At 36.1% G+C, this 16,449-nt stretch overlaps 3 protein-coding genes across 3 annotated transcripts; 1 reads left to right on the top strand and 2 right to left on the bottom strand.

The window, feature by feature from the left end:
- The first annotated feature begins 883 nt into the window (after nucleotides 1-883).
- On the top strand, nucleotides 884-5,145 carry LOC109177675 (probable 2-oxoglutarate-dependent dioxygenase At3g49630). The gene is made up of 12 exons (XM_019327104.1): nucleotides 884-1,008; nucleotides 1,226-1,341; nucleotides 2,431-2,549; nucleotides 2,654-2,717; nucleotides 3,172-3,239; nucleotides 3,605-3,663; nucleotides 3,940-4,105; nucleotides 4,221-4,240; nucleotides 4,327-4,373; nucleotides 4,470-4,550; nucleotides 4,639-4,728; nucleotides 4,806-5,145. The coding sequence occupies exons 1-12, from the start codon at nucleotides 975-977 to the stop codon at nucleotides 4,935-4,937; spliced, it is 996 nt and encodes a 331-aa protein (XP_019182649.1). The 5' UTR covers nucleotides 884-974; the 3' UTR covers nucleotides 4,938-5,145.
- A 368-nt stretch (nucleotides 5,146-5,513) lies between these two features.
- LOC109177672 (uncharacterized protein At4g06744-like) lies at nucleotides 5,514-7,293 on the bottom strand. Its single transcript, XM_019327099.1, has 2 exons — nucleotides 7,099-7,293; nucleotides 5,514-7,068 (listed from the first exon to the last, which is right to left on the bottom strand). The coding sequence occupies exons 1-2, from the start codon at nucleotides 7,194-7,196 to the stop codon at nucleotides 5,847-5,849; spliced, it is 1,320 nt and encodes a 439-aa protein (XP_019182644.1). The 5' UTR covers nucleotides 7,197-7,293; the 3' UTR covers nucleotides 5,514-5,846.
- A 5,139-nt stretch (nucleotides 7,294-12,432) lies between these two features.
- Nucleotides 12,433-15,957, bottom strand: LOC109177673 (tRNA-dihydrouridine(16/17) synthase [NAD(P)(+)]-like). Its single transcript, XM_019327102.1, has 3 exons — nucleotides 15,354-15,957; nucleotides 14,280-14,386; nucleotides 12,433-13,622 (listed from the first exon to the last, which is right to left on the bottom strand). The coding sequence occupies exons 1-3, from the start codon at nucleotides 15,795-15,797 to the stop codon at nucleotides 12,884-12,886; spliced, it is 1,290 nt and encodes a 429-aa protein (XP_019182647.1). The 5' UTR covers nucleotides 15,798-15,957; the 3' UTR covers nucleotides 12,433-12,883.
- Between the last annotated feature and the right edge of the window lie 492 nt (nucleotides 15,958-16,449).

Here is a 16,449-nt window from a genome sequence, read left to right as displayed (position 1 = left end):
CTGTATCAAAGAAAGATTCTCTTCGGATCATTCTGGCTTTAGTTGCACACTTTAACCTTGAGTTGCAACAAATGGATGTGAAAACCGCGTTCCTAAATGGTGATCTAGAAGAGGAAGTTTATATGAAACAACCTGAAGGTTTCTCTTCTAGAGGGGGTGAGGATTTGGTGTGTAGGCTTAGGAAGTCCATATACGGTTTGAAACAAGCCTCCCGTCAGTGGTATATTAAGTTTGACGGGGTCATTTCATCATTTGATTTTGTTGAAAGTCCCTTAGATCCTTGTATATACCAGAAAGTTAGTGGGAGTAAAATATGTTACCTTGTTTTATATGTGGATGATATCCTACTCGCCACTAATGAGGTGGGGATGCTTCGTGACCTGAAACAGTTCCTTTCCAAAAATTTTGATATGAAAGATATGGGTGAAGCATCTTATGTCATTGGCATAAAGAACTTACGCAGATTCTACAGCAGCCCGAGGAACTTCTGCAGCGAGTCCCTGGTGATCAAGAATCAAAGCTATGGCTGGAGGTTGGTGATCCTAACTCTTTTCCTTAGCCACGTATTTACTGTTTATAACGTGGATTATGTGCTTACAAACCACTATTAACTCTTTAACTTGGTTAAACCATTAATACGAATATTTAGTTAATCAGTTTTTTGTAACGACTTATTATTCGAAAATGTTAAAGTTCAACAAATTATTCTAAATAATTTTTTTATTAAATTTTTAAGAAAATCATTTTACATGTAATCAACTTTAATTTACTAAAGATTTAATAATACTTTCAACTAATCAAACTCAATAAAACAATCAATTAATAGTTATTTACAAAACATCCCATTAAAAAACAAAAGGACGTTGCCATTTTGGCATATATACCGGTTGTATTATTGCACTGTTACTGGGAGTTTGCGGAGGTGCAGTGAGGCGGAGGCGAAGGGAGAGGACACAGAGAGAGCTGGAACCGCCATGGCTACCGACTTCAAATCAATTCCTTTAATTGGTAAAACTTCTCAATTAATTTTCCGACAACTTTTTGTTCCTTTTGCGCTGCTTGTAGATTGTGAACTCGCAATGTACAAGGTTGTTGAGCTATATATATATATTAGAAGGGGTAGAGAGCATGAAGTCGCTAAAAGCTTTCTGAGATTAAGGTTTTTGGCTTAAACGTTGTTGTAACTTAATCTGCTTAATTGAATAGTTCCTAATGCACTCGACAGATGTAAGCCCTCTTGTGGACAAGTGGGATCATCCGAACATTGGCCAAGACGAGGGCGTGGCCGAAGTTGTTAGACAGCTAGATCAGGCTTGTAGAGAAGCCGGATTCTTTTATGTGGTAAATATATCTTTTGCTGTATCCTTTTCGTCTTTTAGCTATGGCGGCCGCCTATAACCCGATTCAAAAAATACCCATTCTAATCCATATAGGAATATGCACCCTAACCTGTTTAGTGAATTTTAAATGTTTTAAAATAAAAGATAAACACTATAAAACTACTCTCCTAGCATAATTTATTACATTTATACATGTATTAATAAAGTAATAATAGTAATTATATAGTATATAGAAAACGAATCAGACAAGAACTCGCGTCCGTGTTAGAACGTGTGAATTCTTAAAGTTTACTGCAAAAGAGTAATGCTAGATACCCTTCATATTTTTCCCCTCCAATCCATCCCTTGGTAACTAAATGCTACTTTTAATTAGTGGTGGGTTACCAATGAATGGAAGCCACATCAAGAGGTAAAATATTGGAGGGGAATAAAACATTTTCCACCGCAGAAAGCTCATAAAGTAAACTTCACACGCTATAAAAGTGTACACCAGAAAACTCTAAATTTGCATATTAAGATCTCTAAATGCACTTTAAAGTTTTTTGTTGTGTACTTTTATAGTTTCTGAACTATACTTTTTGAGTTTTGGAATTACACTTTTAAATATAAAAGTGTGCCACATTTATAGTTTGTGTAGAGTGCACTTTTAGAGTTCACATGTTCTTACCTAGATGGGAGTTCGCATCTGATATAATATTGCTTTGTTCTCATGCATATTTATGGTTGCCTAATGGTATCAGCTCAATGCTCCATCTTCCTTCCCTTAGATGTATAAAAAAAAGGTGGGTTATATACATGACTACCTTTTTAAAAAATGCCCCATCTTCCCCCTCTTTTCTTTTAATTCCTTGTTCTTCATGTTCCCTTTTACTTCCCACACTAAATTGAGTTAAAACTTAAAAAGTATGCAACACCAAATTGGTGCTTCTTATAAGTGTTAAATATATTTGGCACTTAAGAAACCATAATATTGAGCAGTGCACACTTAATTATGGTATGCAATTTAAACTATTTGGTTATATTGCAGTTGGTTTCTCCATTGTGTTTCCTGAGAATAGGATTCATATTTTTGCTTTTCCATTGCTTGCAGAAGGGCCATGGCATCCCTGATTCTCTCATCAAAGAGATTAGACATATATCGCATGTTTTTTTTGATCAGCCAAATGACATGAAACTCAAGATTAAGCTCTCTGCAGCGTCTGGATACAGGTTATTCCAATCAGCACACTTTTTCTTTGAAGTTGAACCAAGTTTATTCCGTAGTCTCCATTACCATATGCTTATGATTTTATAATACTTTAATTTGTTTGCAGAGGATATCAGTGGGTTGGGCAAAACATAACCAAAGGCGCCCCAGACATGCATGAAGCTATTGATGTATGTTTTGTTAGGCTAAGTGCTTGTTTGGCCCAGCTAAAATTTCTTGAAAAAAGACCTCAACTTTGGAGTTTCTTGTATTGAGAAAAGGCTTTTGTCTCTTATCTAACCTTATTAAAAGCATTAAGATCTTTTTAGTGTTTGGGCCAACATAACTTACGGTTTTTTAGAGTAGATAACTCTGAAAATCGTTGGGCAAAACATGTAAATATTTTTGTTAGATCCATATAGCTTGTTTCTCCCCGAAATATACTTAAAGATTTATAATAAAACAAAGATATCTTCTAAAGTAAAGAAATTGTCTGTGCTACTAAAGACCTTTCTTAACCCATCTATGCCAGTGTTATTTGTATGCGATTTACAAGAGTCCTTATGCCCGTGCAATTTCCATCATGAGTTTGTTGTTTTGATCATTTGTTTCGTTTTCATTTTTGCTTGTATTTGGAGCTAGTAGTGCTATAAAGAAGTGAAAGATGGAATGTATGGAGATCTTGGAGAAGTTATGCAAGGATCTAATCAATGGTATGCTCACAAGATAATTGCTCTCCTTTGCAATGACCCTCTCATGATTGCTTTATATTTTTTTTTTCCATATCTTTCCTCCTCAATTTTAGAGAAATATTCCATGAATTTCAACCACCGAACATCACCGAGTGATTTGGACTCAGATTACAACTCTAAAAGTGCCTCATCTTTTGTTGGAACTTTGTGTTGTGTCTGTTTCAACTTGAACCTGTGAATGAGATCACCTTAGTTACTGCTTTTCTTCATTTGTTTCAACTTGAACCCGTGAATGAGATCACTATAGTGCACTGACTTATGATATATAGAGGGAAAGAGGAGGGTAAAAAAACAGGAAAAAAGCACTGATGCTCTTTGTTCTGCAGGCCGAGTAACCCCCCAGATTTTGCAAGATTGATGGAGGAATATATCAACCTTTGTACAGGTGACTTAGTTTGTTAACCAATGACTCCCTTTAGTGGTGATACTAGAATGTGGCAAATGGGGTCAGTTAACCTCACCGAACTGTTAAAATCAAGTTATATATCAGTTCTTGACTGACTCGATGTGCTTGATGAGTCTTTCCTTGTAGTGTAATTTAATTTGCCAGACAAATGGTTTATATGTTGTTGGATGACTCCACTAACCAGATATTCTGGCATTGTCACTCCTTGCACATATGCAATCTTCAAAGGTGTTTGTGAAATTTAATGTAACACAGATCTGTCGAGAAAGATAATGAGAGGAATTGCTCTAGCATTGGGTGGGTCTGTGGATGAAATTGAAGGTGAAATTGCTGGAGACCCATTTTGGGTTTTACGTATAATAGGTTACCCTGGTGCTCCCTGCCCAAATGGCCAGGATATTCCCCAAAAAGATATTGGATGGTAATATATATTGTTTTTCATTCAGTTCTTTTCTCTTTTTCTTGATGGCTTTTCGTTATACTTTTAGTAAGTAACCCTTGTTTCTGCTTGTTTTGGTGTCCTTGGAATAAACTAGTGGAGCTCATACAGACTATGGTAATGTTTCTGCTCTCCCGCTGATCAGGTGTTTTACTTGTGAATTGATTTTCTCATTTTCACCTGTTTTCTTCTTGATTATACAGGACTATTAACACTGGTTAATCAGGATGAAGACATTACTGCCCTGCAAGTATACATTCGATTCTCTGAGAGTTTCTTTTTATATGTTTTTTTTTTTTTTTTTTTTTTTTTTGTTGCCAATCTAATTCTGGCGAGCATTTTGAAGGTAAGAAACAGGTCAGGTGAGTGGATATCTGCACCACCCATCCCCGGCACATTTGTATGCAATATTGGGGATATGCTAAAGGTAAAAATTCATTGAAAATTTCGTTTTTCTGCATTCGATTCGATTTCATTGCATAACTATGACCTTCAAAATGATGGAAACTCTGCAGATCTTGTCAAATGGCATATACGAATCAACCTTGCACCAGGTCATCAATAACTCTCCAAAGTTTCGCGTTTGTGTGGCCTACTTTTACGAGGTTAGCACTCTTCGGTTTGCAACCTTCATAACGACTACTTTTGAATGGAGTTTCATGCATTTGCATTCGTTATGCAGCCCAACTTCGATGCATCAGTAGAGCCACTGGAAGTGTGTGTACAGAGAACTGGTGGGACAAAGAACTTCAAAGGAGCTGTTTATGGAAAGCATTTAGTCAGTAAAGTTACTAACAACTTTGTGAAGTTCTAACTTTTTAGTACACATCTAATGGGAATGGGAGTCGGTGGGGTTCGAACTTACCATCAAACTACACTTTGATTCCCCAACTTCATAATGTATTAGGTTATCAGGAATCTTTGTTTGTTTGATTTTTTCTTGTGTTAACTGTTTAGACAAGCTTATGTTATTCTTTGCTTTGGATTTGGCTGATTAATCATTTGATTGCTTCTTCATAGATTTCATTCCATGTTTTGGGGTTAATATAATTTTGTCTTCTGAGGCCAATAGTGATATGATTATACTATGGACCATGGTTTACATTGCAATGTGAATCATGATTAAATGTTTATTTTTAGTATACTGAACGTTCATTTTTAATGTATTGAAAGTTCTTTTTTTTTTTTTTTTTTTTTTTTTCTTCTGATAGTATACTCATTCTTAATGTACTAAAAAATGAATATTATGTCAATGGTCCATCTTGCAAGGTGGATCAGTCCATGATATAATGATTGGATATGCTCTACTTTGGCTTTATTGATAGTTCTAATATAAATACAAGTCCTAATTACACTACAAAAGCTAACTTATGAGTGACCGAGCTTTATATATTAGCTCAAATTTTCATCAATATAGATGCATCAAACTCTGATAGATGCCTGAACTGGACAAGGAAACTACATTGAGCAATGAAGAAGGCACCATTTTTGCCAATTCTTCAATTATTTATGAGTTTAGAAGTCAATACATACATACCTAGTTTTACAAACAACCTTAAAGAAGAACAATTACAAATATGATGAAGTTCTTGCCTATGTAGTAGGGCTTAAGCCCAATGTGGGGAGACAAGAAAATCAATACCAAATAATTACTCGAAACTATTGAGGTAATTAATTACATACATACATACACCAGAAGAAGTGGAACTTGCAGATTCATCATTCATGGCCTGTCAACCTTGAGGGCCGCATAGGTAGTTGAAGAACCTCTTTTATGTTTTTTGTAAGGACGATGAGGATGGGGATGGGGACCTGCCTTCCTGGGAGATTCATCAATGTCGCAAGGCACATACAACAAGGATTTATGGTCTGGGCATTTCTGGTAGTGCAAGAAGAAATCTTTACAGACCTGGGCACTTCTCTGATTGGGAAGATCCAATATGCAGTTGTTGTCTATATCAAGAACCTTCTTCTCCAGAAGGTTTCTGCATTCCGGCCCAATCTGGGTAAAATAGTTGCCGCTCAAACTCAGCTCCTCCAGATCTTTCAGCTTGCATAAAGATTCTGGAACAGACCCATAAAGCTGATTGTTTGTCAGGTTCAGAATCTCCAGTTTTTCCAGGCACCCAAAGGATTGTGGAATGGGACCTGTCAATTGGTTAATGCTGGCGTCGAAAACTGTCGAGTTTTTGAGTAACCCAATCTCGTAAGGAAGACAACCGGAGAGTTTGTTGTTCAAGAACAGAACTTCGAGCAGGAACGAAGCATTGCCGATGGTTTTGGGGATGGGGCCGGAGAATTGGTTGTTGGCTAAGGTGAGGAAGAAAACCGGCGTGGATCCGAGGTTGTCGGGGAGCGGGCCGGAGAAGAAATTGTTGTTGAGGAACAGAGCGTCGAGGTCTAACGTGAAAACCTGCGGGTGGACCGGGCCGGTCAGCATGTTGAACCGGAGATCCAAATACGTTAAGTTGGTGGCTTCAAGGACGGCGGTGGGGAACGCGCCGGCGAGCTTGTTGTTGCTGAGGTCAAGCTCGAAGAGCGTGGGGAATTTCTGGACGGGGATTCCCGGAGCTCCGGTGAAGTTATTGGAATTCACGTGGATGACGACCAAGTCGTTGAAGGATTCCACGAAGCTGTTAAGCGACAGGCCGTTACCGTTGAAGTTGTAGCCGTTGAAGTAAATCCCACCGACCCTTTTCTTGTCGCCGCCTCTGGGCACGTAGCAGAAGAACCCTTGGTACTTCTTCTTATTTATGCACAGCTCATTGCCTTCCCAGCTTTGGGTGATGTTTTGTGGGTCATATGTTATCGATTTCTTGAAAGTCCTTATGGCTTTAATCGACTTCCGTATCACCGGATCCAGCGGCGGCGGGCATGGGGGCGGCGGGGGTGGAGGTACATAACAACCACAGTCGACATTATAAACAAGGGAGGCAGGAGGGGAGGTTTCTTTACTTTCTTCTTCCCCAGGCATGATTTCTGATGGAATGGCAGTGGGGAGAAGAGAGAAGAAGACAAGGAGACATTTTGCTGCTCCAAATGGGGTGAAACTGAAACTGGGTGCCATTCTCATTATGAGTGGGATTTTTTTTGCAGGAATGGAGATGGAGGTAGCCCATATATGTAGGCTGGACAGGACAGAGTTGTGGAATTTAATGTGGTTGTTCACTTAGTACAGTTTGTGATGTAAAATATAAAGGAAGTTGGTGGAAAGTTTAAGGGGTCGTTTATTTCACTTCTCTGTTTTTTCATTTCTCCATTTCTTCAATTTTTCTTCTCCATTCTTCCAGTTTTTCATTTCTCCATTCCTCTAATTTTTCATTTCTCTAATTTTCTATTTTATTAAATACAATCATCTCACATAACATTTGTACATTTATACAACAAAGATAATAATAATAACAATGATAATAGTAATAATAAGAATTTAATAATAATAATAATAACAGCAACAACAACAACAACAATAATAATAATAATAATTTAATAATAATTATAGTAATAATAAAATATCAATAATAATAATTTAATAATAATAATATTATTAAAATTAATAATCAAATATTGAAGAAGAACAGATGTGCTTCAATAATAATAATAATAATAATAATCAAAAATTGAAGAAGGGGTGTTGAGATGCTGAAGAAGCACAAGTAATTATGCATCCAACAGGATTCGATCACTCCCGCACTAAAGAAGGGGTGCTGAGACGTTGAAGAAGGAATTGAAGAAGCAAAAGTAATTATGCATCCAACAGGATTCGATCAGCTGCACTCCCGCACTAAACACTGTTCACCCGTGATTTTTCCATTACTCCATTTGGAGAGATCTAAAATAGCTTTCTCCATATTTGTACATGAATTTGGAAAATGGAGAAGGAGTAAGCATTTGGAAGAAGAAATTTAGTAAACAACTTCTCCAATTTTTATTTTTCCACTTCTCAATTTCTCCAATTTTTTGGAAAATCCTCAATTTTTCCAAGTTGGTAAACGACCCCTAAACCTTTGTATGATCACAGCCAGTGCCCAGTATATGTGAATGCTAATCATTTGCTATGTTGTCTTGGGACGGCAATGGATACTTGATGACCTTGTTTGGTAAATGGTGGATCTATTATTTTGACGATTTGGAATTACTTAAAACGATAAAGAAAACGTTTGGTAATGCAGCGATTTGGTGCAGAAAACCTTTGCTCTTGCAAATGTGGTATTTTGCAACGTTTGCTGCTGGCCTTTTGGAGTAAGAAATTTTGTTTTGTTTTTTTTTTTTTCGAAATGTCTCTAAAAAAAAAAATTCTAAACTAGAGGAGCCGTTTCAGCTCCTTAATGTTGCCCATTTGTTCAAATGGGCAACGAAAAGTTAAGCAATAAAAGAGTCTTAAGATTTCATCCCGACTTTTGTGGAAAAAGTGAGAAAACAAAAGGGGAGCAGATTCGGAGGGCACGCTACTCCCTTTATATTTATTTATTTATTTATTTATTTATTATTAGTATTATTATTATTATGGAATATATGTAAATCATTATAGGTCATTTTACCTGTTAACCGTTAACATAAACAGTTAATTTTATTAAACATATTTTTACAAGCGATATAATATGTTGCTCAAACACATTAATATAATTCGTTATTCGCTAACTGAATAAGGCCAATATTTACTTAGGTCCCCTAAGATTAACTCAGATGGTTCGATGAGTTATCTTAAAATCTTGCTCTAGTGATAGTGTGAATTTTTGAATTTCATTGAGAATCTGTAGGTAAAAATTTGATGACTACGGAACGATAATAAATACAAAATGATGTGAGTGTGTGAATTTGGCACAATATTTGGTACGTGGGGCACGTAGAAAGTTGTGTTGCTAGTGCATGACTTATGGTTGTTTGACTATTACTATGTGATTGTTTGGTGGTGGAAATTAAGGAAGGAAAAAGCTTCTTCTTGTGCGCACATATTTACACTCATCTCGATCTCTTACGTTGTGGAGGGGCAACATTGGGACCAACATCTTTTAAAAGTCAATTCCTCCCATATTGTAGAGCTGGCAAACATACTCGTGACCGATAACTGTGTTTTTACTTTTTAGTTTGAGGTGGTCCGTGGTTTTGTCACGTTTAGTTCTAAACTTTTAAATTGACCATTTATGATTTTTTGACTTTTAAATTTAACCATCCATGGTCTAAGTTAACTATCCATGGTCCTTCAACTATTAAACTTTAACCAACCATAGTGTTTTTAAGAGGACGACGACTGGTTAAATTTCGAAACTTGAAGGACCATGGGTGGTTAACTTGGATCATGAATGGTTAAATTTGAAAGTCGAAGAACCACAAATGCTCAATTTGAAAGTTTAACTATTATTAACTCTTTTTTTTTTTTTTTGAATGACAAGAAAATTCCATTAGAGTGTGGACAAACTGCACTAGAAAAATTCAATTTGACTAACTTAAACAAGAAAGTGTTAGCAAAAATTAAACTTATGACCTTTTGGTATAAGAATTATGTATCATTGACTGTCGAAATAAGAATTAATTAACCCAACTGTCCTACCAACATTGAAATGATATTTTATCACTTCACATCATCAAAACGAATCATTTAACCTTTTAGGTAGCATGCATGAAATATCTACTACTTCTTTACTAAATGAATTTCAACAAAGAGTAAGGAGTACAAATCTAAAGCTAAGGCAAGTGACATCACCTGAAAATAAATGACAAATTAAGTAAAATTACATTACTACCCTTGTCCCATGCTTGGTAGTTTGAGAAAAGATAAAATGAAGCTTTAAAGAACGATAGTGCTATAATCCTATTTCTTACCTTCTTTGTTTCCATTCACGAATCTCCCATTGGAAAATTGAATGGCCTATAAAAGTAGGTGATATCAGCATATGTCAGTTTCAATATAAATAATTCCCAAAATGACGACTCACGACGTTATCTAAGAACATCATCCTCAAATATTTTGTTATTTTCTTTTTCTTCTTCTTTGTACTGACCCCACTTCGGGCTATGGAAAATTATTGTCCCTGCCCTATACAATATGAAAATTTTTATTTAAAATTTACTTTTAGTTTTAGGGTGTAGTTGTGTATTCAAGTTTAATTCTTCACATTAATATTGGGAGTTCAGGTTTAGGTTAACCTTCTCGTAGACAAAAATTTTGATTCTGTGTCTCAAAGCTAGATTGATTCGATTTATTTCCATATGAGCTTAGGGTGAGTTCATAAAATTCAAGATATAACTAAATAAGTAAAGTAAGAAAATCTAGGTTAAGAATATATAAATATATATATATATATATGATCGCGTTTAGATGCGAACTGCCTATCCAGAAAAGAACTGCGAACCATACCGCGCACCACGTGTTCAGATCTAGGTGTACCTATAGTTATAAGTAGGTGCACTCGTAGGTTAAAGTAGATGCACCAGATCAATAAATGTTAACAAAGCAAAATTATGTGCACTTGTAGGTGAAAGTAGGTGCACTTGTAAGTGATTTTACCTACACTTTTTACTTGCATAGGTACACCAACTACTTGTACATATAACACATTTACATGCACCAAAGAACACGTGGCGCGCACTCGATGGTTCGCAGTTCTCTCCTAAACGGCCGGTTGCATGAGATCGAGACCATATATATATATATATATATATATATATATATATATATATGGTCCCCATCTTGGTTTGATTAATGAAGGAGATTAGAACCGCAACAGGCAACGTGCAAGAATTAATGGACAAATTAAAACCACTTGCAAAGTTGAATGCTACATAGTATTTAAGTGAGGCATATATATAAAATTGTTTATAGTGTCGGCAGCATTATTTGAGTGGATATTTAGTCTTTAGCTTTCAGACTTTTCCAGTCTCAGTGTACTCTGCCCTAATTGTGGCTCCGCTCCTACACTATAATCTTTTTCCTTCTTTGCTTTCATATCATGTAGGGCCGTATTATATGTTATTTTATTTTACCCTTTGTTCTCTAATATATGTTACTTGATTATTACTTGTAGAAAGTGGGATATTTTACTCTAGAAGTACATTTACCATTTTTTTATTAGATACAACTAAACTATGTCGTATTAAATTTCAAATATTTGGTAATTAAATTAAACTTGTACGAGACCGTCTCACGATCTTTATTCATGAGACATTGAGTCAACTTAATATTCAAATGTAATACTTATATTAACAAAAGTAGTACTATATCAAAAATAAAATGTTTGTTATAAGAAAAAATGAAATATTTTTTATGACAAATGTAATACTTTTACATTAAAATGTAAAAGTGTTACATTTTTTTTCAAATGTATTACATTTTCCTACATAAGTAATAAACATTTTATTAATGATCTAGTATTATATTTGCTACTATAAATATTACATTTTATCTTGACCGACCCATCTTACAGACAAAGATCCATGAGATCTATAATCTCACACAAATTTTTTTCTTGGTAGTTACATTAAATTTCAATTAATTTAGAGTACCATATTTGCCAAATCTAATTTAAAAATTCTCACAAAACATGATATTCTTTTTACGACGTTCAAAATCAAAACAATTTAAAGAAATTTAAACTCATTTCACTTGGTTTTGGTGTGAACCATGTTCTAGTTACATTTATACCACATTTGGTTCACATAATGAATTTTAGAGGATTATGAATTATATTCCATAAAGAACATAATAAACAAGAATAGAATACAAATCCTATTTAGTTGTTTGGTTTGCAAAATAAATATACTTCAATTCGAGATTCCCATTCCAGTGTTTGAATGGTTTAAAATATATATATATATATATATAAATAAAATAAATATTCAAACAACACAAATACCATTTATTCCGAGCAAATTAGGCATTACAAAAATAAAATATCCATGGGGATTCAGAAATAACCTAATATCAAGTCCCGTCAAAATATAAGTAATAAAAGGATTAACAAGGAATGCTATTCGATTCCCGGTGAACCAAACATGTTGTTATTGACTTCTTATCAAAACATAAGCAATAAAGCAAACATTGAGCTAAATTGTAACTTTCTTTCTTCTATTTTTCCCCAATACCTCAAATCCTCAATGGTTGAGAATATAGCTCATGCCTAGAGTCCCTAAAATCAATTTTCCCCCAAGTTAAGGATTAACTTGTCAACTTCCCAGTGAAGGGGAGATGTGATTCATGAATCCTCCCTCAACTTTAGAGCTGTAAAGTTGGAGGGATAACAAGGGGAGAAGTTTAGGGCAGTGAGGGAAAATGAAAGCTTCTTTAAATCTCACATGGATGCAGAGAGCACAACTTTAAGGAAAGGGGAGCCATCAGTGCATTACCTTTAGATGCACTATCAACTACTCTCATCCTCAAACTATTCAACAGTGTTTACCTGCACAAGGGCACATCCATAATAATATCCAAATTGGAAACAAATCAAAAAGCCTCAAATATCTGCTCATTAACCATACATGTGAAACTATATAAAGGTACATACAAACCTTTTTCCAGGGAATCCAGGCAGGTGAATTACAAATGCTTGTGTATAAACTCCTATCAATACTAATGCAGTGAGTGAAAGGTTAAGTTTTAACCTCGAGATTTAATGATATCCAGGCTCTTCTTTCTCCGCCTGGTTTCACGGTGTTCATTTGGGGAACCACAGTAACCATCTGATAAGTAAGACTCAAAAGAACAATAAGCAAAAGCAAGTAGTAAATTGATGTTCTTGGAATGAAATCGTTATGAGAAAACAGATCTCATGCAACTATTCCATTTGTAGACATTCCTTCATTGTTAGGGTCCTTCACGTATAAAGGTATCTGCACACCACGTTCCCTTAGCTGATTTACCAAACCATAAAGAAATTCAAATGTAAGAATGGATTGTTTATTAAAATCCTCCCTTACGTCTGGCTGGATCTTGAACCATTCTCCCAACATCTTGTGCACATGAGAACGGATCATTCTCCATGGCACCGGGTATTTCTCACAAAACTTCAAATACTCCACCACTAACTCAGCCTGGTCAACTGTGCCATCTTCCTTAATTCCTATACTTCCATTCGTCCACTCGGTTGTCATATATCCAGCAAAGAGGGCAGGGTTCTCGAGAAGAGACTCGGCTGAAAGAACACCCTCTACACCGGTCTCTTCTAAACAACTTTGTACGTCATCCATGTGTCGAATATTTCCATTAGCAAGTACAGGGATTCTCACTGAATTTTTAACAGCCTTGATGATATCCCAGTTTGCTCGAAATTTCTTCCCATCTTTTTCATCCCTTGTTCGTCCATGCACGGCTAGAAGAGCACAACCAGCCTCCTCCAACATCTTGGCATAATTGATTGTATCTTGCAAATCAGGGAAAATACGGATTTTACATGAAACAGGGACACTGAGGTTATTAGCCAGTTTTTCTACCAGAGACCTGACTAGAGAAAGATTATCCATAAGGAAAGCTCCATAGTTCCCCCGCCTTGCAATACGCTGGGGGCACCTGGATAAAGTACAAGATGAGTTAATATGCAATGCGTATAGAAGTAATGTATGAAAGAAAAATCAATGATCTTTTTGATAGACAACAAGATTAACTTATTGCTCAAAGTACAGCAAAATAGCAAATACAAAAACAGAAAATTTTTGAGAGTGGCAATAATTGCGTTCTAATCATGAAAACCAATTTGTGTGGTAATAAAAAACAGGCTAGTGCCTTGACCAATATATTCACAAATTGCAGCCATCCAGTAACATGAGTGGAAGGACCACTGGAAGAAAGCAAGGGATTAGTGAAATCATTAAAATCACACGTGTTTTGTAGAATGAGTAAATAGAACAGCCAGATAGATAAATGAAATCATTACTTCAATTCCCTAGTTTTCCCTTCTCTATCTTTCCATTCTCCATCCTCTGATTTTAAATTAGAAAAATGTACAAGTAAACGCATTTTCTGTTTTCCTTTCTACAGTTCTGCATTCCTCTAGAAAAATGGAGAATTTCTTCGGCTAGTAAACACACCCTTAGTTTTTCAGGTGAAGAGTATAGGAGAATCACATATAGAGTCATAATACCAGACACAATTAATGAACTAGAAATGACATGATTATCAGCATGAATAATTTGCTTAGAGAACCATAAGTGAGAAAGAGGATGGTACCCAAAGTTGATGTCCACATAATCACAATACGGTTCAACTCTTTGAGCAGCTTCCAGCAAAATTTCAGGGTCATTTGCACAGAATTGAACAAACAGTGGTCGGTCCTCCTGCAAGTTTACAGAACCCAGTAGGATAAGAACTTAGAATGAAATTTGTATTTTGCAACTCATCAGTACACCTTCAAACTTCTCAATTCTCATGTTCAGCAACTTGTATAATCAGACCAGACATCCCACAGACCAAGCCTATGAAGTGATCTTGTAGTGCTAGGAAGCAAGGTAATTATAATTGGACTAGATTGTGGGCAAGGACACAAGATTGAGCCTTGGCCTTGGAGTTACACTCAATATGGTGGGCTCCTTGCGGATATCTGGTCCTTCCACCTAAGAGTTATACTACATGTACTCCCAAATAAGCTAATTTTTTTTTCATGTGGGTCCCAATACAAGTGTCTACATCAAGATTTTGGATGTGGGAGTATAGAGTTGGAGTACACATAAGCCTTGTTTGGTAAAATAGTTAGCTTATCAGCCAATTTTGGCTTATTTGACCTTTGATTTGGTTAAAAAATCAATATAAGTGTTTGGTTAATCAGGTTTTGTAACCCCAAAATGCTAAAATTCAAAAAACTGTCAAAACAACTTCTCAATTAACTTTTTGAGAAAAGAAATTATACCAAACAACTATCAGCTAATGTTATCAACTAGTCATACCTTCTAACCAAATAGCTATCAGCTAACAATCATTTACCAAACAAGTCCATAGTATTTTCCTCCCCTAATGGACCACTTACCCCTCAACTATTATGTGGGACCGGGGTGGGGAGTGTGGGGCGAGGGAATTTCACCTTTTATGGGCAAGGTAATTATAATTGCTAGCAAATATATTCATTTAATAGCATGCTTCTTGAAATACTAGTTCAAATTCATATATAAGACATAAGATTTCACAATAGACTATCACATACCGAAGAGCAGACAAACACAATGTCAAATTATAAACAAAAGTTCAAGAAAAAAAAGTCCTCATAATTAAAAAACTTTGCAGTTGTGTATCAGTTGATATATGGAGTACCTTGCAAGTAGTGAATTCTAGAGATCGATACTTGTCATTCTCGGTGAAAATACGGGAATGGAGCATAGGCGTATATGCAGCTTGGGCGCCAAACTTACGACAAAGCATACGAAAAGGAAGCTCGGAGTTGTCGACCATGGGGGCGACTATGTATTTGGGCTGCCCCAGCATTTTCCAGTGAGCCCAAGCTCTCTCAATCCGCGCTTCCCCACTCAAGTACCCATGCGGACGCCCCAAATCAGAAGACGGAAAGTTTTGTTCCTCCGAGTTGAGGGCCGTGGGTTCGGCGTTCTCTGCGCAGAGAAGGTCGTCTTCGATGCGGGGAAGGTCTGCAGAAGAGGCAGCTACAGCTTGGGCGGCCATGGAATGGGTTTGGCGGAAGGTTGAGCAGGAGGAGTTTGGTTTCCGGAAGAGAGAAAGAGCGGAGATGTGTTTGAATGTCATTAGGAGGCCATGGGAAGAGCTGAGCAACCCATCGCCGCCTTTGTGCGGAGGAATGAACCGCGCACGGTGGTGGCTAAGTATCTCAGGGTAGCGTAATGAAAGTCGACGCTAATGTGGGCTTGGGCCAACTCCCACGTTCATGGATCAAGCCCGCTATATAATTCTTCTTTTTTTGTGATATTATTTCGCGTGATGAATTGCAAGAAAGAACTTAATAAAAAAACTAAAAAATAAAATAAAATATCGAATGAAGACAGTTGTTCGGTTGTCGTCTCGATCTAGCCATGACCATTTAAAACCAGACGTTATGCCATGGAAATGGTGAACACGGTTCTAACGGTGTTAGTACACCGTTATCTTTTTTTTTTTTTTTTTTTAAAAAAATTAATTGCATGACTTTTCTTTTTTATTTTCACATTTTGCAATTTCACTTTAATTTGAGGTGAACAAAGATTTCGGACATTCATAAATTATGAATTCATGCCTACACATTCACTTTGGAACCATGCCTACACATTCCCGTCCGAAATCACGGACATTCATAAATTATGAATCCATGTCTGTACATTCACTTTGGAACCATGCCTACACATTCACTTTGGAACCATGAGATTATGAATTTTCTGTTATGAGATTATGAATTTTCAGTTAT

This window comes from Ipomoea nil, unplaced genomic scaffold (assembly GCF_001879475.1).
Source record: "Ipomoea nil cultivar Tokyo-kokei standard unplaced genomic scaffold, Asagao_1.1 scaffold0805, whole genome shotgun sequence".
Lineage (NCBI taxonomy): Eukaryota > Viridiplantae > Streptophyta > Magnoliopsida > Solanales > Convolvulaceae > Ipomoea > Ipomoea nil.
The sequence above is the reverse complement of the archived record's forward strand: the minus strand, read 5'-3'. Positions and strand labels throughout refer to the sequence as shown.

Coding starts and splice junctions, on each gene's coding strand:
- LOC109177675 (XM_019327104.1), top strand. CDS start 975: ATGGCTACCGACTTCAAATCAATTCCTTTAATTG. Junction 1,009..1,225: donor CAAATCAATTCCTTTAATTG/GTAAAACTTCTC, acceptor TGCACTCGACAG/ATGTAAGCCCTCTTGTGGAC. Junction 3,664..3,939: donor ATATATCAACCTTTGTACAG/GTGACTTAGTTT, acceptor AATGTAACACAG/ATCTGTCGAGAAAGATAATG.
- LOC109177672 (XM_019327099.1), bottom strand. CDS start 7,196: ATGAGAATGGCACCCAGTTTCAGTTTCACCCCATTTGGAGCAGCAAAA. Junction 7,069..7,098: donor ACTGCCATTCCATCAGAAAT/CATGCCTGGGGA, acceptor AAGTAAAGAAAC/CTCCCCTCCTGCCTCCCTTG.
- LOC109177673 (XM_019327102.1), bottom strand. CDS start 15,797: ATGACATTCAAACACATCTCCGCTCTTTCTCTCTTCCGGAAACCAAAC. Junction 14,387..15,353: donor TAGAATTCACTACTTGCAAG/GTACTCCATATA, acceptor GTAAACTTGCAG/GAGGACCGACCACTGTTTGT. Junction 13,623..14,279: donor TATGTGGACATCAACTTTGG/GTACCATCCTCT, acceptor TACTTTATCCAG/GTGCCCCCAGCGTATTGCAA.